General features: G+C 38.6%; 1 protein-coding gene across 3 annotated transcripts in view; it reads right to left on the reverse strand.

Annotated features, from left to right (window-relative positions):
• Positions 1–1121: 1121 nt before the first annotated feature.
• UAP1 (UDP-N-acetylglucosamine pyrophosphorylase 1) overlaps positions 1122–25109 on the reverse strand; it is a 34480-nt gene continuing 10492 nt past the window's right edge. The window contains exons 3-11 of one of the 3 annotated variants that reach the window (XM_047784050.1): positions 21016–21220; positions 18366–18541; positions 16675–16847; positions 11319–11512; positions 9565–9705; positions 8568–8756; positions 7410–7457; positions 2883–2949; positions 1122–1694 (exon numbers count right to left, since the gene is read on the reverse strand). In XM_047784050.1, coding sequence (XP_047640006.1) covers positions 1602–1694; positions 2883–2949; positions 7410–7457; positions 8568–8756; positions 9565–9705; positions 11319–11512; positions 16675–16847; positions 18366–18541; positions 21016–21220 — 1286 coding nt within the window. In that variant the 3' untranslated portion in view covers positions 1122–1601. Of the gene's footprint in view, positions 1695–2882; positions 2950–7409; positions 7461–8567; positions 8757–9564; positions 9706–11318; positions 11513–16674; positions 16848–18365; positions 18542–21015; positions 21221–25109 lie in introns of all 3 variants that reach the window. The other 2 variants (XM_047784049.1, XM_047784051.1) reach the window with 2 other exon arrangements.

Consider the following 25109-nt stretch of genomic DNA (forward strand, 5'->3'; position numbering starts at 1 on the left):
TACAATGCCATGCTGCCAGTCCCCCCCTTCCCTGGCATTATTCATATGATCTTAAAAATAGGGAGAGAGGAAATAGCAGATGAAAGTTCAGAAAAAAGAAATGAAGCATACCATTCAGGTGCTAAAGACTCTGAAGTTCTGTCCTCACAATCCATTGTGGAGTTTGTTCTGATGAACTCAAACCTCATATCCTTTTGAAAAATAGAATGGATAACAACAGCAAAATTGGGCTGTTATTAAATAAAACAAAATATTCTAGATACATGACTTAAGCTTTAGTACACACACAAAAAATTTAGATAGGTAGAAATATCATAGTCTTTTAACAAAAAGTGATCCTGAAATGTTGTACTTCTAGAGAACAAAGACCCACTCATGACATTCTATTTTGTGACAACTTGACAGTGGAAAATAAAATTCAATACTCTCTTCTGTAGACACAATTTTTAGAATTTTTCCTTTACCCAGATGTCAATTTGTATGCCTTTGGTCAATATGTAAATGCTGTATAAAATGCATTTATAAAGCTCAATATTTTCATGCAAGCTACATTTTAGACAGAGAGAACCCTTACTGATGACTAATGATCAATGGCCCATATTCAAAGGACCACCCTTGTCTTTTTAATCCTCAAGCTGAAAACAACAACAAAAACTGGAATAGTGATTAACCATTAATAAATAGTGATTAATTTGCCTGGGGATTATATTCTTTTGAAATTCCAAGTATGACCAAATGTTTGTGCAAAAGAGAATAAACCAATGATATGAAAAAGGTTTTTCAACCTTGAAAGTTTGGAGGTCGTCCTGTGCATTCTAGGATGAGTAGAAATATTCCTGGTCTCTATTCACTGCCAGTACCACCATACCACCCTCTCAGTTATGACAACAAAACATGTCTCTAGACATTGCCAAATGTCCCTTGGAGGAGGGCAAAACCATGACGGCCACTATTATAAAGTAATAGAAGCATAAAGTCCAAAGGTAGATATTCATTTAAAAACTGGAAGATTGCAGAGTTACAGAAGTATCGGTTTGGCTTTCTGCATTATCTCAAAGTCTCTCAAAGTTTCTTATTCTCCCAATGGAATAACTTCTTCAAGGCACAAATGACACTCCAGAGACAAGAGGAAAAGTTTATTTAACTGTCCAATTATTTTCTTAAAAAAAATTTAATTTTTGATAAAATAAAACAAATTTTTAGTACCATAGAAACCTTTCAACATGTACAATGACATATTATTACTATGTACAACTTCAAAAACAAATGCTTCCGGCTTCAAGTAAAGTGATGGTGAACATCTAGCAATACTTAAGCTGTAGGAAATTTCCTAGATGGTCGATGTTTTCCTTGGGTTGGAAAAAAAAATTATACAATTGAAAAATATAAATAAGACCTTCAATCAGCTGAGAATCATGAAAACACCTTCTGAAGTTCAGTCATCTGGATCTTGGGGAATATGTAGTAGTTACAAGAGTTCAATAACCAAAATGAAAGCCTGTGGATATTCAAATGAGTATTCCAGGAGAGGTCCTGTAGGTTCACAGTTGGTCTATCAAAAATAAAAGCTATTCTTATTGTGGTGGAACTTGTTATCTGGCTCATATACCATTCTTCACCAGCTCATGGACTCCATTCTCATCAATGATTAAAGGTGCATGGAATTCTTTATCTGCCACATAACTTTCTAGTCCCTAAAAGAAGGGGTGAAGTGAAACACAGTTAGAAAATTGGTGGATGCCAGTCATGGAATGCTGGACTTGGTGGCTATAACAATGATATAAAGCACGAATGCCGTAAGTTGGGCTGAGATAGAGAATTAAAAAGTCACTAAAAAGTCCACCTAGTATACTCTTTTTTTGGCCACACCTGTGGCATGCAGAAGTTCCCAGGCCAGGGGTCAAACCTGCCCCACAACAATAACCAGAGCCATAGATAGCAATGACAACGCCAGATCCTTAACCCACTAGGCCATCGGTAAACTCCTATTTAGTATACTTCTTAAACTGGGCTTAATGACCTATTTATGGAAGCATAAAACAAACAACAAAAAGGGGGAAAATCATTCTGATTGTAAGGTAATTTTCGAAGTTAAGATGATAGTCATTCTTCCCACGATCATCGCCCAAGAGAGATAATATTCTAACTAAGGTGGCTGCTTCTGATAGTACAACTAAGCAATCTGATAAGGATCTCCAGAAAAAAATATTATGTATTAGAATAAAGGGATCCCCTGCATCCCCCGGTCTTAATAGTGAAAGTACTCAGCATCTGAACAAAAGAGACTCATTAAAAGGAAAAGCTACATGGCACTAAAAAGAGCCAGATGATTTACCTAAAAAAACAAGGCTTATTTTTTAAAAGCCTGTGCATTTCAATGTATAGTTAAAATGGACTAAACGTTAAACATTCTGCTCATGGCAATGATGAGACAGACGCAAAGCCTATTCTCAAAGAAAATTCTCAAAGAGAAGGATTCTTATTCCCAGGATGAGCTCCTTGGGGGGAGGGCCATCAGAAAATGCTGTATTTTTTTTTTTTTTTTTTTTAGCACTGCACTTGCAGCATATGGAAGTTTCCAGGCTAGGGGTCAAATCAGAGTTGCAGCTGCTGGCCTACACCACAGCCACAGCAATGCCAGATCTGAGCCACATTTGTGACCTACACCACAGCTCACAGCAATGCTGGATCCTTAACCCACTGAGCAAGGCCAGGGATTGAACCCTCATCCTCATGGACACCAGTCGGATTTGTTTCCACTGAGCCACAACAGGAACTCCCAGAAAATGCTGTATCTTCTTTAAGGACAGCTCTACTTCAACATAAAACAATATCACAATCCTGCTTTTAAAAGAATAGGGAAAAGAGCAAAGCAAACTTACTTCTCCAGCATAGGAGATAAGAGGAGAGATTTCACATTGGATTGGTACATCATTGGCATCCTTCAAGCTAAGAAAAAAATCAGACATGTTAAAGATGCTGCTTCCCACGTTACTTGCCTAAGTGACAATACAGACCATAACTTTTTTCTGAAAAGCCTGCAGATTCCAAAATCCCCCTAAACAATACAACAGAACATATCCTCATGATCACTAAACTCCCTGAGAATTAACACAAAATCATAATGGTGCAAGAAGACACTATTTGGGGTATGTACCAGTAATCCAGCAGCTCTTCAAGGTACTTCGCCAACACTGATACACTTACCCCCGATGTACATGTAATTTTTTATCATTTGCAAAATTTAATTTGATAAAGAAGAGACTATTCATTGAGTATACGCTATGTTCCAGGCCCACTGCTAGACACTTTGAATCCTTTGCATTTCATTTTAGTCTTTACCATAACCTTGCACACTGATAAATATTCTAAAGCTGTACTCTCCGGTACAGTGGCCACTAGCCATGTATGGTTATTTAAACTTAGATTAAAAATAAAAGTTAATTAAAATTTAAAAATTCAGAGGCTCAGTCATAATAACCACATTTCAGGTGTTCGGTAGCCACGAGTGGCTAATGACTACCAAATCAGATAGCACGGATAGAGAACATTTTCTTCACTGCAGAAAATTCTACTGGACTAAAAGGTCAGTTATTTCCCAGCACATGTTCTTCGGTACAGCTCAAATCTCCTAGATTAGTCGAGCTGATTTATTCAATGCTTCAAGGTGCTTCTCTTGTTACTTCCACTGAAGTCCCTTTTTTGAGAGCTAAGGCAGAAGGCACTTAAGCGAAGGCAAGGCTGAAGTCACCACGTGCTTCCTCGAGGTCACGTTCTAACATTTACAGCCACTTGGCATTCTCAGTTTCTAAATTATGTAACACAAAAGTCAATAAACAGTGCTTTTGATATGTTTCAAGTCACTAGCCTCTAGGTTTTTCATCATTTCAAGCACAATTCTCCAAAGAAGACATACAGATGGCCAGAAGATACATGAAAAGATGTTCAACATCACTAATTATTAGAGAATTGCAAATCAAAACTGCTATGAGGTGCCACCTTACACCAGCCAGAATGGCCATCATCAAAAAGTCTACAAACAATAAATGATGGAGAGGGTGTGGAGAAAAGGGAATCCTCTTACACTGTTGGTGGGAATGTAAATTGATTAAACCACTATGGAAAATAGTATGGAGGTTCCTCAAAAAACTAAAAATAGAACTACCATATGATCCAGCAATCCCATTCCCAGGCATCATCCGGAGAAAACCATAATTTGAAAAGATATATGCACCTCAATGTTCACTGCAGCCCTATTTACAATAGTAGAGACATGGAAGAAACCTAAATGTCCATCGGCAGAGGAATGGATAAAGAAATGTGGTATGTATATACAATGAAATATTACTCAGCTATGAAAAAGAATGAAGTAATGTCATTTGGACCTGGATGGACCTAGAGTTTATCATATTAAGTGGAGTTAGTCAGATAGCAAGAGACAAACATCACTTACATGCAGAATCTAAGAAAAGGATACACATGAACCTATTTGGAGAACAGAAACAGACTCACAGACTTTGAAAACAAACTTAGACGGTTCCCAAAAGGGACAGGTGGTGGAGGAAGGGATGGCCCAGGGTTTTGGGACTGGCATATGCACACTGAGGTTTATGGAATGACTGGCCAACAGGGAACTCTACCCAATATTCTGTGATAACCTATATGGGAAAAGAATCTGAAAGAGAATGGATGTGTGTACATGGATAACTGAATCACTCTGTTGCACAGTAAAAATTATCACAACATTGTAAATCAACTAAACTTCAATAAAATTTTAAAAAATAAAAAAATAAAAATTTCAAAATTTTAAGAAAAAGAATTTTACCAATAAGATACATGGCACACAGAAATCTAGTCTTTCATAGCCTAAACCTTAGCTCTCCTTTGTTTTACCAAACATGTAGTCTGAAGCTTTGGTGGAGTCAATGAAATCAAAGGGTTTCTGAGGCGACCCACGCCCACTCTTTCTCTAAACAGAACCATTTAGCCAGGCTTCAAGGCACTCTATGCCGTCCTCCAACTCACTGGTCCTGCTACTTCTCACTCAAACCAGGCGAGTCACACGCACTTTCGATTATTCCAAGTCATTCTCAACTAGGGTCCCTTTAACTATCCAAATCACATCCAAGATTCAACTCAAGCCTCAACCTTCCTTTGATGACTGCATTTCATAGTGATTGCTTTCATTCATTTATTCGTACAAAAAAATAAATTAGACGTGTGATAAGTATAATGATTATTTACACCACACATTTAACAAATAAACACATACTGCCTGATGTTACTTAACTTTTATGTACGTGCATCTTGAGTCTTCTAGTAGGCTGTAAGAAATGACTCATTTCTCTTGTGTAAATTAAATTACCTCAGCATCTGGGATACTAACAGTACCTACAGGTCTGTGTGTGGGCCTACAGGTAGGTGTTTATTGGCTGAATGAAAGAATAAATGAACTATAAGGGTAGATAAATGACAGACTAGTTCAGGTAAAAGACAAATTAAAAGACAGAGCACATATCTCTCCAGCCAGAGTTGTAGATTCCATCAAAAAGAGCTTAAGAGATCTGGTCCAGACCCTCTGGAGCAGCCTGGAGTCATATAAAACCAAATGGGAAAACTGAGGACACATTCCATTGGTAAGATGTCTAGAACCCAGTCCCACCTGAACCTCTAAAGGATTTGATGTGACAGGACCAGAAGATTTTTTAAACCTTAGAAAGACATAGCTGACCTGAATATAACTTCCCTCCTAATACCACAAAGATACACCCAAGAAACAGAAAGTTGGGTGCTTGAGAGGAGGAAAGACAGACGCTTCCATCAACAAATATAAAATCTCAGAAGACAGGCAAATCAGCCCAAAATAGTGCCATCCCCCAATTCTTTAGTCAAGCATCCTTTTAGTAGTTCATACTGTTGTGTAGGTATAAAGGTGAAAAATGAAAATACTGTCATTTTGTCAAAATTCAGCATCCTTGGTTCCATTCTTTCAGAATATTTCCAAGCTGTTTCTTCTTTCTTTTACAATAAATATCTCCTTTTCATCTCTAATTTTGTAATAATCTTTTTTTTCTGCTCTCTAAGGTCATTCTTTAATGCTGAGAATCTCAGCAGAACTTATATCTAAGTCCATGATCTCATCTGGGGCCAAACTTTGATTTCAGTTTAATTATTCTACAAATCATGGCTAAAATGAAGTAAATGGGATAAGGGGAATGTGAAATAAAAGAATCTAAACAACAACTAAACAATGTTTAAAACTTTTGTATCTTAACTGAGACAGCTGGATGTTGTTCTCAATTGTATAATTAAGAAACTATTTCATTTTTACAGGTGGAAATATGTGGTTCAATGAGAAATTCAAGGTCAAAAATAATTTTTTAAATTGTATACACAGCTTGCTTCCACATATTAAAAACAATGGATGGGACAGAAAATGATGACGGGCTCTGCATCCCAGCTGCCTGGATGAGGGGCAAAAGTCACCAGGGCTCCTATAAGAGACTGGCCAGCTCTGGGAATCGACCTCCTTGTCTCCAGGGCCACATCCCAGGAATACGGACACCACAGGAACGTATGTCCACAGTTCAAAGATGAGTGACTCAGGCAGGAAAAAACAGACAGATGAAACTGACATCACGGCTACTTCTCTTTCTGTGATAACTCCCAGCTCCAGATCCTTGGCTCTGTACACATTTTTCCAAATTATCTTAAAAACTTAAAATTCAAACTACATCTAATAACTCTTAAAGTGTAACAAGAATATCAAGCTGTCTCTTTAGCTATAAAGAAAATGGCGTTTTCAAACCCAAACGAGAGTGGATACACGTTACTTCTAGCTAAAGATTATCTACCACTGAGACAAAAGATTTTAGGAGCAGGATAATAACCAACTAAAACCAACAGAGACCAAAAATGGAGCTGTTACTAAGAGAAAAGATCAGAAGAACAGTTTCTCCATATTCAAAGCCATCAAATATGTCAGGAGAAGGTGGCCTTTATACCGAGAGCACATATCCAGTTCAATAAGACACATCTGCAGAATTCTTTTTAGCGAGCTTATGCTTAAGCTAAAAAAGGTAAGCTGGAATCCAAATTTGCTCTCCCTGACCTGTAACCTGCTTTAGATTTTATCTTTTCCTTTTAAACTTGTCACTATGGGTTCAAATACCTATGGTCAGATTCTTTGGTCAAGCATGCTTCCCCATTTCCAGCATGCACTGAGATTCTGAGTTAGTGTCATCCAGACAGATAACTGCCACCAAGCAGCACACCCCACCAAAGCGTCAACCATCCACCCCTGCCCCCAAGACCACCAAAAGGCAGAGAGCACTAAACTACAATGGCTGTTAGTATGGAGGGAAGCACAGCCCCATCACCATGCACTGCAGGCAGGCTGGTATATTTACTTGTGATTGACATCAGCTGTGATGGTCTCTGACTTTCCATTGGTAGCACTGCTATGTAGGAATAAATAAGCATTAATGGGGATGGAAACAAACCAAACAATAAAAGTGAAGTGGAACTGCAAAATATTCTTGACTACAAAGCATGGATTTATGGTAAATTATAAACTTGGCAAAGGAGACCTGTGGGGGTAAAAAACAACAACAAAACAACAACAACAACAACAAAAAAAAAACCTCAGTGGTCAAAGATGAAGCATGAGGACAATCTGACATGCCATGGAGCAAGCTTGTTGACAAGACAGAGCCTGAAGGTGGCCTTGAACTGGGAGACAGTCTACCACTCCTCCTTCTTATAAAAACACAGTTATGGACAAGTAAGTTCCAATGCCCAATATTCTAGCATTTACCAAGGCATTCTAGTGCTTTTGTGCATGCAGACAGCCATTTTATCCTTTAAGAATATAAATTATATGGGAGAATATTTTTTATGAAAGTACAGAAACATTTTATGAAAGTACAGTACAATGAATGTCTTATCATAAAATATAAGATTGAGCTTAAAAGAGCTTTATCTCAGATTTGAATAGCTCTAAGGATCTTTTTTTTCTTTTAATTCTAAAATCCCCAAAACATTTCCACAGTTCAAAAAATGTAAGTAGCATGCACGTCCATTCCTGGCAGCTCTCTCAGCAGTCTGGAAGAGCCACAGTGAACTGAAGTAAGCCTATGTCTTGTAAGCATCCTGTGGGTAGAAGGTCTTTGTTGGGGGGTGGTTAGGGGCTCGCATATAGTACTGAAGTGAGACCACAGATACACGGGCAGCAGCAGCCAATCCTGTGGTACGGTGGCCACTGATGGGTTTAACCGTGTGGTACACCAAAAGAATCACCTTCTGACTTTACTCAGTAGGAGTCGGCTCACTTACACAGCAGCGAGGCATCCAAAAAAAACCAAATGCTTTAGAAGATTCCTCTTTAAGGGGAAGTAAGGCTTTTCTTTGTAAAGGGCAAAGTCTTCATTACTTCACATCAGGAACTGCCGACGTCAACCTTTTGCTTTTTTAAAAGTTCTAGGAATACATCAGAGATAGAAGAGAAAGAAGTCCAAGAGGAGGAGCCCAGGAGGCAACCACACAACAGAGAAATGATAGTGACCTACCGGGGAATTGCTGGGAGGCGAGAGCCATTTTCATCTATGAAGTGGCCGCCGGCGTTGAGGACCCAGCAATGGTGGAGGGACATCAAAGCATGCCTTGCAGTAGTAGGGTTGTCTTTCCCATTCTGACTGTCTGCATTCTTCAGTGGGGAAAATTCATCTTCCCGTAATACTTCATACACCACAAACTTCCTAGAGTGGAATCATACAAACACTTTTATTATGAAACAAAACTGCATACATAGCTTCTGGCCTTGCTCTACACAGTTAAGCCCTTGGTCTTCAATATTAGGTTCTCTTAATCCAATTTCAAGTGAATGCTGAAAGAAATGATGTTTATCCCTGGATGAAATAAAGTGAAAGTTCTCTTCCCCATGCAAAATAAAAAATCACTTCTGCCCCTAGCAATAAAATACTTCATCTTAAGTCAGAAAGATTAGAAATCCTAATGCAGAAAGGTCCTATGAGTATCTACCCTGGGAGGAAAAAAAAAAAAAAAAAAAAACAGGCAAAAAGAATGATTCAGAAATGTATATGGGAAGATGAATCTTTTGCCTTTTCATAATGGCCAAATTCTGAGACACAAATCTCAGCATCAATGTGATCTTTAATAGAGGGCTACATAAGCTAAACACTGTTCACTGAAACACTGACTCATAGGTCAGTAAGACATCCTAAACACAAATGGGCTCATTCTCCATCTCAACGGTTTTGGTCTCTCAGTCAAAATAAATGACTTTAACAATTTTGCAGGAGAGACAGATAATAAACTAATTGAAATTAAAAAAAAAATACTCACAGGCAACTCAAACCATATTCTTGGATTGGTGGTTTCATACTAGAGAATGACAATGAATCTAGACTATATACTCACCATCGAAATGCCATATGTGACATATAAGCTGTCAACTGTTTTGTGAAAACAGTGTCCTGCCTAGGAGAGTAAAAGGCAACATTTTAAGATATATACTTAATCTTACTGATGCTATTTGAAACATACTTTGCAAACTGGAAGATGTCAAAGACAAATTTTTCCATCTTTATTCCATTTGGTTTGTCTGGCTTAATTAACTGCCCCAAGGAATCCACATATGGAATTTTCTTTTGGGCTACATGGTGCTGCAACTGAGGTTCATAAATGCTAAGTAGGAAAAAAAAAAAAGACATAATCACTTTCCAAATTTAAAATGAATGTCAGAGAATCTGATAATCACACTCAGAAGCAAATGTATCAACAACAAATACTAAGATTTTCAAACAGAAGAGCATTATTACATTTCAGTTCACATTTAAATATTAAATGAATAGATATTCCTATTCATTTACCTAAATTTTTAAAAAATCAAATAATAATCTCCACAATAAAAAATGTATACACACACACAGCTCACACCGACTCTGCCATAATTTCCATGTCTTTTATAAAATATTCCACTCTTAGCCCCAACTTTCCCAACAGAGATCCCTTCAAGTGCTGGATGGAAAGATGAGTATTTATAGTTACTATGGATGAATTAATAACACAGCTACAAAAAGCATGGAATGGGAAATATTTTGGAACTGGAGTTGAAATTCTGAAGTAAAGCTGATAACTTTTTAAAAAGCAGTCATCTTGAATGATTTTTTACAATCAAATGAAGAATCAGATACTGAGAATATCCTTCATTTAAAAATCTGGTGAGATAAAATAGCTCTTATCTTATCCTTAGTTGGCACTACTATGCTGATTTCCATCCTTGTCTCAAGTTCTTTTTTCTTCACTTTCTAATGCACTGGTTCCTAGTCTGAGAACCAGTTAAATTATGTGGGCAGCTTTTTAAAAACACAGATGTTGGGCATTCCCGTTGTGGCTCAGTAGAAATGAATCTGACAAGTATCCATGAGGATGGGGATTCAATCCCTGGCCTCAGTGAGTTGGGGATCCAGTGTTGCCATGAGCTGTGGTGTAGGTCGCAGACATGGCTTGGATCTGGCATTGCTGTGGCCGGCAGCTGCAGCTTCAATTCAACCCCTAGCCTGGGAGCCTCCATATGCTGTGGGTGTGGCCCTAAAAAGACTAAATAAATAAATAAATCAAAACACAAATGTCCGCATCTACCTTCAGAAATTCCAACTCAGTAGATGTAGGGTAGACATTTGTAATTTTTAATGTTGCCAGTTGTGGTAAAGAGGGAGTGTTTCCTTTCTTTTTTTTTTTTTTTGCTATTTCTTGGGCCGCTCCCGCGGCATATGGAGGTTCCCAGGCTAGGGGTTGAATCGGAGCTGTAGCCACCGGCCTACGCCAGAGCCACAGCAACGCTGGATCCGAGCCGCGTCTGCAACCTACACCATAGCTCACGGCAATGCCGGATCGTTAACCCACTGAGCAAGGGCAGGGACCGAACCCGCAACCTCATGGTTCCTAGTCGGATTCGTTAACCATTGCGCCACGACGGGAACTCCGGTGTTTCCTTTCTTATTCTTTGCTTCCCCACAACCTAGGACAGCTGGAGGGAGGTAAGGGAGAGAAGAAAAAGGAGAACTGCTTTGGACTCTAGTTAATGCACTGGGGAGATGGGGCTGCTACAAATTTGCACCCGATGATATATCTTACTAAAAGCAATTGCAATGTCAGGTAAGCTTCCACTTGATAAAGGTGATCCTCAGAAAGATGAATTATGTAAGAATGGACTGAAGTTTCTTCCTATTTCTCATGAGACTTAGCTTCTGATGAATAATAAATAAACATTTGAAAAGCCCCCATCCTGCCCATACTTGACAACGTCTCTCAGAAATGGCACGGTGAAGAAATGGTTGGCAATGTTCCCCGCGTTGAACAGCAGTCGTCCATCAGAGCTTCGTTTTTGAGCTGTTGCCAGAGAAATCTCACTGTATTCTACCACCTGATAGACTCCATCCACGCGGCAAACCACTCCAACTGGTTCTGTAGGATTCGTCTTCTCCACCACCTGACCACCAAAGAGAGACAACAGTAATGAAAGAAATTTAATCAAGTGCTCCCTTGGAGATCTGTCATTTTTCTAAGACCACATTTACAATTTTGCTTAAAGTATTAAGTCAAGAGGAACCTTTAACTTTAGATAATCATCTACCCATCTTTGTATCTGACAGACTCCTTTTCAGTGGGAAAGAGGTAAATTATCTCCCTCCTATTTATCATCTAACTAAACCATAGAGATTCCATCATACACACAGGGCCCAGAAGAAAGCACACGAAACTGGGAATAACTAAATGAGGAGTCTACCTCCCCCCAAATATATTTTATTCTTTAATTTATCCTTAACCACACTCAATTACTTTGAGAATAAATGAAATGAAGTTTCTCTAAGATTCACAAGACAAAATGAGGCTTTCTGCCTCCATTTTATATTGCCCAAGTCATTACTTCATTTGAAAATGATGTTTCTTTCATTTTCATTCACGAATACAACAAATTCCTTGTTTTTCAGGGACTTGGCTAGGAGGTAGGGAGCTTAGAATAGGCAAGTCATGGGATTCTCACTCCTACTTCAAGCAGAGAAGCCCACACATTTATCTGTTTCGCAAACTAGATTTTGTTTGAAAAAATCTGAAAACCAGTGATTGGATGATCTATCAGTGACTCCAGGCTGGTTGGGAGCTGAGAGAAGAGCATGTAATCAAAATCAGAAGGAAAACAGAAGAGTATGTAATTTTTAAAAAAAACCTCACAGGTGATTTTGACACCCACCCCCCACCACCCTAATCATATACCACCAACCTAAACTAAGTGTTTAGAATAAAATAATGAAAGAACTGTAAGCAATGCACTCATAAAAATCAAGCCTCAGATGATATGAATATCCAGCAGAAGAATCAATTAAAAGATTCACAGATATGTTTTTGCTGTGTTTGATTAATAATTTAGCGTGCCTCAGAGTATTTTGAAAAATCTGTCCCCATTTTGAAGTCTATCCAAAGTATACATGGAATTATATCAATAAAGTTGAAACTTTTCTGCAGCAATTGATTCCTTAAAATAAATACAGCAGGAGCAGTCCCTTCCAAACAACTAAAGCCACTGTTGAGCACTACGTTTACACAGCAATTAGAGATATAGGCACGGTGTGTAGCTCAGTGAGGCTGGGCTACTGGATACGCAGGCCTGCTGTGTAGTTTCACTGTTTGCCACCATGAAAGGAGTACAGTATTCAGTGAAAAGAAACTTTTCTACCACGGAAATGGATTAAACTGGGGGGAAGCATACTGCAAAAATGATTTAAACCAATCATGAGCCTATTTGCAATTCTAGTCTATCAAGCCATCACCACCTCTCACTTTGTATACTCCACAGTGGGTATCTTAGTAGACAGGGAAGCTGGAATAGAGATGTATTTTCCATTCACTTCTATATACCCCTATTCCTGACTAGCCATGGAAAATGAAAAGAAGCAAATACACATTTTACTTCCCAAGTGTTAATCTGCCAGTGAAAGGTTTACTTTTATAACAACCATGAACCTCCAAATACTATAAAAGTCTAGATTACAAAAGAAAGCATTTGGAAAGTGCATAAAGTTGAAGGTCAGTTTATATTATACAGAAAAGATATTCAGTTTAAAATTACGAAGTTTCTTAATTCCCTACAACTTAAATCTTGAAAAGCTGAGTTGAAAATAACACTCCAGGCCCAAAGTTGCTGCAGCTACTTCACAAAATGATCTTTAACAACCACTCCTACTTTTCCAGCTGTGTACTTTTGTAAGCCACTCCACTAAGTCTTTTCTCAAGGCGCTCCATAAAACATACTTAATTCGCCAAAACAGAAGCCTACTAAAAAAGTACTGCAAAGAATTCTACTACCACACTAAGAATAACTCCTTGATTTAGGTGACTTAAAAATATATATTTAATATCTTGATTTTTAAATTACAAGGGTGGGAGGGCAGATTACATAAATGGTTTCTAACATTTCTAAAAGTTTTTAACATATACCAGTCTTGTCATATTTTGGTTCCATCTGAACATTTATTTATTCACTGAGTAAACTACTACATTATACGCCAGACACAATACTAAACAGGATTTGTCTTAGAGGAAATCCTGACACAGGATTTGTCCTAGAGAAGCCAGGGGTCGTGGAGAAGAGAGGATGGTTACATTTACAGCCCTGTATGATTTTTAGCATGCTCATAAAAGTTAGCACACCAGTTCAAAAGTTTTCTTGAGCTGCCAAGCAAAAACACAATTGAAGAGTTTGGTTTTATAATGTGATATAATACTAGAACTAAGAATTGGTTCTTAATTAATCCTAGAACTAACACTTAGTTAATACTAGAACTAAGAATAGGTTCTTAGTTAATTGGTTCTTAGTTCTCTGCTAATGTGATGAAGGACCTGGAGCCTGGAACTTACTGAGTCCTGGAACTCAGGGTGCTCATTCCTGAGATCAAAGAGGTTGACCAGATAATCTCTGAGGCCCCTTCCGGGTTCAACATTCTCTAATCATTTAGAATTTAAACTGATTCTTAAACTCAGAGTAGTAAAATTTAAGTTTCTGTTTTAGAAAGAAGAGTGACACCAAGTGGAACAAAGCAGAAATACACAGTTTTGATTTGTTTTTTAAAGCTCAGTAGTTACATAATTACAATCCAATGCACTTGTATCTATTACAATTTAGCAGGTATTTATTTACAATACAGCACAGACACTCCCAGTACTGAAGCAGGTGGAGGTCTTCAATCAATGAACTAAACCAACCACTTACTTTCAGAGCCAGGAGGAGTCTTATTAGGTTTGCCAGCCTGATCTCTCAAAACTCGTGCTTGTAAATTTAAGACTTCGGCTTCGATGACTTTGCATTAGATTTGTAGATTAATTTTGGGAGAAATGACATCTTTATAATAGAAAGTCTCCAACCAGGAATATGATATGTCTCTTACAGCAGCTCTTCTCCTTAAATTCATATATTTAAAACTCATATGTAGTTTAATTTGTTTTTGTCAGAAGTCTATATGGTTTTGACTTTTGGCAGAAAGTGTCAATATTACACAATTATTGTTTCTTCTAACATCTTTATGGTTTTTACTTTGTAATCCATTTGAAATTGATTCTGGTATGAGCTCTGAAGAAGACATCTTACTTTATTTTAGCCAGTTATCCCATTCATTTTCCCCCAATGATTTGAAATGCCATTTAAAAAATGTACATTTTTAAAAAGTACATTCTTACATACATATGGTTTTGTTTCTTTCTTTCTTTTCTTTTCTTTTTTTTTTTTTTTTTTTTTTAGCGATGCAACTACAACATGCGGAAGTTCCTGGGTGAGGGGTCGAATCAGAGTTGTAGCTGCCAGCCTTCGCCACAGCTACAGCAACGCAGGATCCAAGCCACGTCTGCAAACTAGACAAAAACTCACAGCAATGCTGGATCCCAAACTTACTGAGCAAGGCCAGAGATGGAACCCACAGCCTCATAATTCCTAGTCAACCTCATAATTACTAGTCGGATTCATTTCCACTGAGCCACAAGGGGAGCTACTGTGTGGCTTTGTTTCTGACTGATTTGCTTCATTAATCTGTCATTACATTCTGGTTTCAGCACTACACTCCTAGCTACTTTTTATCTATCATCTATTTTAATACCTGATAGACTGCTTCCTTCTTCTTTTTTTTTTTTTTTTTTTTTGTCTTTTGTTGTTGTTGTTGCTATTTCTTGGGCCGCTCCCGCGGCATATGGAGGTTCCCAGGCTAGGGGTTGAATCGGAGCTGTAGCCACCGGCCTACGCCAGAGCCACAGCAACGCGGGATCCGAGCCGCGTCTGCAACCTACACCACAGCTCACGGCAACGCCAGATCGGCAACCCACTGAGCAAGGGCAGGGACCGAACCCGCAACCTCATCGTTCCTAGTCGGATTCGTTAACCACTGCGCCACAACGGGAACTCCTGCTTCCTTCTTTATCATCATCTTTTTTCAACATTTTCCTGGCCATCTTTACATGTTTATTCTAAACTTTATAATCATTTTGTTAAATGTGCCCAAAACAGTTTCATTGGGACTTTGTGATCAGGACTGTGTTATTCTCCAATTCAGTGCAAACTGATACTTTTAAAGATTTCTAGAAAAATAATATTTATATTAATATTTATAAATCTTCCCAGGTGTTATTAAGGCCTATCATGTCATAAAAGCAAGTCTCTTACATTATCATATATGCAACTAAAAAAAATGTTAAAAAGATCTATACCAAGGACGCCCTCGTTACACTCATTATATGGCATTACAAACCTCCTTCTGTCTCAATATCAGCATGTTTATGGTCATTTAAGAAGTTATTTTATTTCCTTAATTGCCCTTACCCTCAATCTGCATATTTCTACCTTATTCACAAGACTATCGCGAGTTACCTTGTCAAAGGCCTTGTTGAAGTCCAAATCTGCTATTTCTATCATATATGCTTTATCTACTACTCCAATAACTTAGGAAGAAACTGGGTTACTCTTATCAAATACAACTTGATATGAATAAATCCAACACCTTGATATTAATAAATCCATCCCAGGCCTAGTGCCGACCATTTACTTTCCCAGGTACTTACAAATCATCTTCACATATTTTAAACTCTTACCTGTGATGGATTAATCAGAAAGAATCAAATGTCGCCAATTTAAGAAAAAAACTGGATGTGGGATAGTTTAGCTACCTTATTTTTTTTTTTCTCATTTTACTGGAGTATAGTTACTTTAGAAAATGAATGGTTCTGGGGAATTCCCGTTGTGGTGCAGCAGAAAGGAATCCAACTGGTATCCATGAGGATGCATGTCTGATCCCTGGTCCTGCTCATGGGGCTCATGAGTCAGGGATCCAGCGTTGCCGTGAGCTGTGGTGTAAGTTGCAGACATGGCTCAGATCCCTCATTGCTGTTGCTATGGCATGGGCTGGCAGCTGTAGCTCCAATTCAACCTCTAGCCTGGGAACTTCCATATGCTGAGGGTGCAGCCCTGAAAAAGCAAAAAAAGAAAAAGAATATGAATGGTTCTAAAATATGGAAATCACCCTAACGACCTAATGAATCTAGTTGACTCCTGGAATGTATATACTGACAGAAAAAAAACATTTAAAGCCTTACTATAGTTGAGAAAGGCCTTACCTTTGCTCCACAGTCTGCTCCTTTCTGAATGCAAAATCCAATGAACCGTGGGTCTGCCACTTTTACTAATATGTTGTCAACACAATAGACATGAATGCTCCAAATGCCTCTCTGCTCCATATCCTCCACAATATTCTGGGCTGCAAGAGCCCGATAAAGACCACCATTCCCATCTGGGAAATAAAATAGCCTGTTAGTAGCACCAAAACTCAGTATGCAGGTAACCCAAAGACAGTTTAAATTTCTAAACTGGATGAAGATCTTTGAAAACCAGTTTTACATGACAGGTCCAAGAAAACTGAATATGCATAAGGAAGGATTCAGGTGTCAAAAAGTTATATTTCATGACTTTGCAGGTAATTTAGCATAAGTATCCAGAGAATAACATTATTAACGTAGGACTAGGCAACTCCAAAGAACATACTTTTCTTTTCAACTCAGCCCTTTTAACAATTTGACCTATAATATATTGTGAAGCATAAAATTTCTTTATCAAGCAATGATTATTTCATAACATTTCAAGTTTTAACATTTGTATGATTCAAGTTAGCTCTGTATTTACAGCCCCAACACTGACAATTTCACCCATCTCAAAACTAAAAATACGCGAGCATTTATGCCAAATAATTTGTTAAGAAATCAGATTAATATGAAAGTCTATGATGATTTGAACTAACTTTCCCCATCTATTTTGAGTGCTTAGATAATATGAGACTTGCCTTTATTTTATTTATCTGTTTTTTTTTGTTTGTTTATTTTGCTTTTTAGGGCCGCATCCACGGCACTTCAAGGTTCCCAGGCTAGGGATTGAATTGGAGCTAGAGCTGCCAGCCTACACCACAGTAATGCAGGATCTGAGCCATGTCTGCAACTTACAGTATAGCTCACAGCAACACCGATCCTTAACCCATGGAATTAAGTTGGAGGAAAAATGATTTGGATGAAATAAACACCTACATCTACAGAGCACTACTGTAAACTATTTTTTATTTCCTTTCAGCATTTCCTCCAAGTAGAGATTCACATAAATAAGACTCTGTCAACATACTTACTTTTATAGATGGGCTCATACTGAGGGTCACTGCATGTGTCTACACAAGCAATATAGTACCCAATCTTAGGGGTGCCATTAACAAACCACAATGTGCATCCAGTAATTGTGTAAAGTAGTGGCCCTAACCATCGCGTGCACACAGTTCTGTATTTCTCATTCTCTTACTTAACCTACTGAGACTATTTCTCTTTGTCATTTAATATCTCCAGTTATTTTAATACTGTTCAAGAATTAATGCTACAGATAAACTAAAATCTAGCCTCTTATTTACTAAACAGTAGATGGTTTCCAATATTTCACTCCAATAATGTAGCCATGAATACTGTATATAAAATACTAGGTAAAGAGAATAAATATTCAGAATGCTGCTCAAATGGCTCTCAAGGGCAGACATCCACGAAAAGTATAAAAGCATATCTATTTCACCCATGGGCATCTCCATTTTTTAATATCACTGCCAAATTGAAGAGAAATTAAAATATTAATTTTTAACATCCAAACCACCATTTCCACTAAAACAGAAAATCAAAATGTAATGAGTTACATATTGTAAATTGACCATACTTCAAAAAAAAAAAATTTAATGAGTTATGTTACTACCATTTCAAATCACCATTAAATAAACACGGTTACAAACCTGGAGCCATAGAAACCTTGTTCTTCTCTTCCAAAATAATTTTCCCATCAAAACTCATAGCAGGCAGCATTCCCTGCTGAAAAAAGATGACATTCTCTTTTTTTAAACCAAAGTACTTGTGCTTTGTGAAGAATTCCTTTGTAGAGTCCATTGTTCTGCCACTGGTCATTATATACCTTGCAAGAGAAAAGTAGATATTCTAAGTAATAGTGCTATGTGAATTAGGGCAAAATAAAGTCTTGCCTATTTCCTAAGCTAAAGAAAATCTGAGAGGAGTTTCCGTTGTGGCACAGCAGAAACAAATCCAACTAGGAACCATGAGGTTGCGGGTCCGATCCCTGGCCTTGCTCAGTGGGTTAAGGATCCGGCATTGCCATGAGCTGTGGTGTAGGTCACAGATGCAGCTCAGATCTGGCATCGCTGTAGCTGTGGCATAGGCCAGTGGCTACAGCTCCGATTAGACCCCTAGCCTGGGAACTTCCATATGCTATGGGTGCAGCCCTAAAAAGACAAAAAAGAAAGAAAGAAAGAAAATCTGAGAGCACTGTTTCTTATTAACTCCCTTCATCCAATTCCTGGATAAGGTAGCATTAGCTGCTATCCAAGGGGGATTTCTGCCAGTAACTTCATCAATCCTTATGTATAAAATAAATCTGTAGCAATATTAAAATATATTTCCTACAACAGAGAGCCTGTAATTGCTCAAGAAAACATTTTAGAACTCTGTGAAAAGCGTATTCTAATTTAAAAGCTCCTATTCTAATAAACAGAAGGAAAGGGTAAATGCAATACAGTCTAATTATCTCATGGTTCTCTATACTAAAATTTTGAAATGTAACCTGGGCTCTGTTCACTCTTTATTTAAAATCATAAAAGTAGAATTATACTCTGTTGTCACAAAAATTCAACCCATAACAGTGTAGTAAAAGAGAAAAAAAAATTTATCTAAAACCACAATTAGTGACTGCAATAGCTTTTGCCCTTACTAAAATGTAAACTACATATAAGGAGGGGTTTTTGACTGTTTCAGTTAGCGATATAGTCCCAGTATCTAAAAGTAGGCATTCAATATCTGTCAAATGAGGAAATGAAGAAAATTACATAATTTTCCAGCATAGTCAACATCTGCCCAATTAACAAATTATCCTGGGTATTATGAACTCCTGGCACAAAAACTTTGGGTATTGTGATTTAGATAACAAAAGTAGTGGCTAAATTGTTCCACATAAGAAAAGCACATAAATTCTGAGTTGTGAGAAGAAAGATAGAGAAGAAAATCCAACATAATGGTGGGGGGCCAGGGCTGAAAGTAAAATGTTGGCCAGTTAGAACACAGATGTCTTCAAAAATCCCCAAGGGAATCAAGATGAGAGGGGGGAAATAGTTCACAGCTGGCCAATATCCTGGTTAAGAGCTAGAAACACTGAGGAAATCACAAAAAGCCTATGTTTTAAATGCATCAGAGAGCTACAAAGGCAACAGGGACTAAAACTAAAATTCAAGACTGGGTGAGTTTTTCAAAGGAGAGCTAAGAATATGCAGCTGGTCTTTCCCTGTAGGTATCTGCTGATCTGGGGTAAAGGCTAGAGCTAGGGAATTTGAGCTTGGACCAGGCAGAAGGACAGAGAAACCAGCAGAACTTTTGTTGGTCACCTGGGGCTAAAATAACAAGACTAGGGACTTGAGGGAATCCAGCACACAGCTGGTTTCCCTCTCAAAACAACTTCCCAAGCTGCTCTGAGAAAGAGATTAAAGGACTAAATCAAAAGCTTCTAAAAAACAGACCAGAACTTCCCGTAATCTCTTGGCATTTAGCAAACAAACGCTGGCCAAGATGAGCCCTGAGGACTCGGCACACTAGCAGAGACCAAGCTTAGTCCAGAGCAGAGAAATCAGTGGGGCTTTTAGCCAGTGTGTAGGGGAGAAGGCAGAGTTTCAGGAGGACCAGATAACCCGATACTTGAGGATATGAGTTTCTAGAGTAAGAGAACCCACTGAGTGCCCAGAGTAATAACTGAAAATAGATCCATACTGGAGTTCCCTTGTGGTGCAGCAGGTTAAGGCTCTGGCATTGTCATTGCAGCAGCTCAGGTGGCTGCTGTGGCGCAGGTTCAATCCCTGGCCCAGAAACTTCCCCATGCAGCAGGTGTAGCCAAAAAAGAAAAAAGAAAATAGATCCATACCACGTCAACATGAAACTTGATACTAAAGCTAAGAGGCCCCAAATGCTTTCAGAGCAAGAGTTGAAAAGAAAAAAAAAAAAAAGAGACTGGGAATCCCAATGGCAGTGGACTTCTCAAAAGCAATGCTGAAACAATAAAGCAATGCCTTCAAATTTCAGAGGAAACTGATTTTCAATCAGAAATTCTATACATAGACAAACTTCCAAACAGCATGAAGTTTCTAGACTGAGTTCTCAAAGGTTCTCACATAGGGAGTGAGAGTTGGAGGTGAGTATATATGGCTCACTAAGGCTATAGTGATCATCATCTAGCTATAATACATATTACTTTAACATGGATAGTAAATTATAGCTCCCAAGAAAATCAGTAGTAACAGGAAATTCTGCCTATGAATAAAGTAAATACGCACTTGAATACTATAAACCAACATATGTTCAGACCCTCTCCCATAAAGGGATCTATCTTACCATGGAATGATACATTTGTTGCCATGATATTTTTCAGCTAACTGCTGAAGCTTCAGGATACGCTCTGCTTGAATCTGAAAAAGCGTCTTATGGGATGGCAAACCAACATCATACATCCCCTTGGGATAGGCAACACCAAGTCTTGTCCCCTGCCCACCGGCGAGAAGAAGAACTGCCACTTTGTTCTGCGAAATCTGGAAAAGTCCTAAAAAAGAAAACACCTGTATCATAAAACCTTTGTAATTCAACCCTTTAGGACTACAAATACGAACGTAGCTGCAAAGAGTTACCCTATGTACAAAAGGCATAAAGAACAAGGATGCATGGATGAGTATCTTGCTAATAAAAACATTTTGTTAAAAGTTAAATTTATAAAACTCAACCAAACCATAAATAATATACTTTAATGAATTAATAATTTTTATTCTGATAAGGTTGGAAGGCAAAGACCAGGAAATGTTACAAATGTTTTACCAATACTTGACAACTTACTAGATAGGGCAAGTCAAGAAAAAGAGGATGAAAGAAGATCCCTAGGCTTCAGGATGAATGATGCCACCATTATATTACTTCCAGCCTATAAATCAATTGATACAATTAATCAATGAACATGCAAACATACTAGACAAGCTACCATCCAGTAAACGTAAAGAAAAGAAACCCTGAGTTGGGAAAGCAGTGCAGGACAATGGTTACATAAGCCAGGCTCTTAAATCAAGACACCTGGGTTTGAAACACAACTGAATGAGTTCAGGGGATTTGCCTGCAAAAGGGTATTAGGAGACTTTGTGGTATGATGGAAATATTTTATATCTTGATGGGGTGATAGTTACATGAGTGTATAAATTATTAGAAACTCAAAACTAGTACATTTTAAAAAATCTTTTTGGCTGCACCCACAGCATACAGAAGTTCTGGGGCCAGGGATCGAACCCACACCACAGTAGCAACCTGAGCCACAGCAGTGACAACGCCAGATCCTTAACCTGCTGTGCCACCTGGGACCTTCCAAAGCTAGTACATTTATTGTATGTACTATAAATGTATAGTACATACTAGTATATATTGTATGTAATTATACTTCAATAAAACTGATCATGATGCCTTCTTTTTTTAAACGGGCCATCTGGAGTTCCAGTCGTGGCGCAGTGGTTAACGAATCCGACTAGGAAACATGAGGTTGCGGGTTCGGTCCCTGCCCTTGCTCAGTGGGTTCACCGATCCAGCGTTGCCGTGAGCTGTGGTGTAGGTCTCAGACGTGGCTCGGATCCTGTGTTGCTGTGGCTCTGGTGTAGGCCAGTGGCTACAGCTCCGATTCGACCCCTAGCCTGGGAACCTCCATATGCTGCGTGAACGGCCCAAGAAATAGCAAAAAGACAAATAAATAAATAAATAAATAGGCCATCTACTGCAGCTCAGAAGGACGTGAAACTTAATGGGTTTTTTTGAAACTATAAATGAAACTATAAATGTTATTAAAAGACAGACGTTCTCAGTTTGGATGAAAAAAAGAACAAAAGCAAAATTTTGCCATATACCATTTCTAAGAGCTACTTCTTCACTCTAAGGTGGACAGTTTCAACACCAGAAGGCAGAGAAGCTTCTGGGGAGAGGCATCACAGGGACTGGGTCTCTGGGAAGCTAGAAAAGCTGTAAGAGGTCAGATGAGATAAAGCAACAGTTGGTGGATCTTGTCCTATTTTCCAAATTTCATACTTTCATTAAAATTCTCAGAATTTCTATGAACAAGGCAGGCCACTATCCACAATTGTAGGCCAAGCCAGAGGGGACAGTGGTGGCCAGTATCAATTATCTTTGTTGCTGTTTTTTATATCTTTAGGTATGTGGTGTTTGCCTAATTTACCAACTGTGTGCTTTATGTGTTTTTGATATAACAGACTTTCCCTAAAGCTAATACACTCATATGTCATGAACTTAAGAGAAATATTCTTGGAGTTCCCCTGGGACACAATAGGATTGGTGGCATCTCTGAAATGCCAGGATGCAGGTTTGATCCCTGGCCCAGCACAATGGGTTAAAGGATCTGGCATTGCCACAGCTGCAGCATAGATTGCAACTGCAGCTCAGAGCTGATCCCTAGCCTGGGAATGCCATATGCCATGGTGCAGCCAAAAAAGAAAACAAACACATGTATATTCTTATTTATTTTGGCTGCACCCACAGCATGTGGAAGTTACGAGGCCAAGGATCAAACTCATGCCACAGCAGCAACCCAAGCTGCTGCAGTGACAACACCAGGTCCTTAACCTGCTGAGCCACAAGGAAACTCCAAGAAATATTCTTAAGACTATTAAGAACTGTCTCAGTCCCGAATCTACAATCTATCTTCATTATAGTAAATAAGTGTAGCCAAGGACATTATGCAGGAACTTTTTAACTTTTTCAATCAAAATAATTTAAGAGAGTTCCCACTGTGGCTCAGGGATAATGAACCCAACTAGTATCCATGAGGACATGGGTTTGATCCCTGGCCTTGCACAGTGGGTTAAAGGATTCCACATCGCCATGAACTATGGTGTAGGTCACAGATGCAGCACGGAACCCGTGTTGCTGTGGCTAGTGTAGGCCAGCAGCTGTAGCTCCAATTTGACCCCTAGCCAAGGAACTTCCATATGCTGTAGTCTGGCCCTAAAAAGCAATCATAACAATAATAATAATAACAATAATTTAAAAGCATGTTACATATTTCCATAATTTTCATCTTTGATATGAAGCTGAGACTTAGCTACCTAACCATTCATTTCCTTTCTTCCTTGCCTATAGCTAGATGGTCCTTGTTATTTTCTCTGCTGCATTTCACTGTATCTCAACAGAGTCTGAAAATATGATATCAGGGGTAATGGTAGACCCCAAAACAGTAACTATAATCCAAGAGATAGGTTTGATTTCCCCCACCGTAGAGCTAACAGGCTCAGAGGAGTTAAGGGTCTTGCCCAAGCTCACAGGGCTAATAAATGCGAATCAGGATGAGACCCTGACTCCAGGGCCTCTTCACCAGCACTACTCTGCCTCCAGCAGTCTCTTATCACACCCAAACATTTAGCAGATAACTCACGCAGCACTATTTTTAGGGGTGTAAACTTTGTTCCTATTTCCTTCTTGCCCTTCCTTCTCTTTTCCACTGAATTCATGAGAGGCTGTGCTGCCTTTCCCTTATCTATCTTACCCATCACCCTACATGGAAAAGCTGCTGAGCTGGGAAGAGCCCACATTCCCCAAAACTTGCCAAACACTGAATTTCTAAGAACATTCAAGCTCTGTGCTGCCCTGAAACAAGCCCCGCAACCACCATGTGATAGAGACTGGCTCAGATGAAGCAAACTGAAGGGAAGAGGGAACAACATAAAGCATTTTCGAAACTGTTTTACATTCAGTGTTTCCTTGAGTTATCTAAGAAACTACAGTTTCTAGGAAATAAATTTAATTCTGCTGCCACTAACCCAAAAAGCATTATTTTAGAATACAGATTCATAATCCCTTATCTAAGCCCATGGGTCAGATGAGTTTCAAAATACAGAACTCTTCAAAATTTAGGAAAGGAATATAATACATATACAATATAGTTTACTCCAGCAGATCCGAGACAGTATCTTACAATCACAGTAAATGAGATTTAAAAAAAAAAAAAAAAAGTTTAACCAATAGTCTCATGTCTGTTCAGGTCAGGTTTTATACCATTTTAGTATGGCAGATACATAACTCCAGTCTCTTTCCCAAAAGTCCCAGGTAAATACTCTGGACAGAGATATCTTTGTTCTTTTCTTCACAGACCACACATGTTTTAAGTAGTTTTACCATTTATGTGGCTCTGGTCATCCTTATTACTTTTACCTTCGGTCCAAAGGTAAGCGATGTCTCTCAGCTCTCGTACCTGTACAAGGTTAGGAGCCACACTCCCAGGGCTCCTGCTCATCTGGTGGCCTCCCAACACCAATCAGCACCTGCCCCCGGTGTTAACTCATTCTCAAAACATCACTGTACAACCTCTTGTCTTCCTTGGATCTGTTCCTCAAACTACAGCTTCGTTCCAGATTTCCCAATGTTTCCATTTTAAAGTTTTGCTAACCAGCAGC

The sequence above is a fragment of the Phacochoerus africanus genome, chromosome 6, assembly GCF_016906955.1.
Source record: "Phacochoerus africanus isolate WHEZ1 chromosome 6, ROS_Pafr_v1, whole genome shotgun sequence".
Taxonomy (NCBI): domain Eukaryota; kingdom Metazoa; phylum Chordata; class Mammalia; order Artiodactyla; family Suidae; genus Phacochoerus; species Phacochoerus africanus.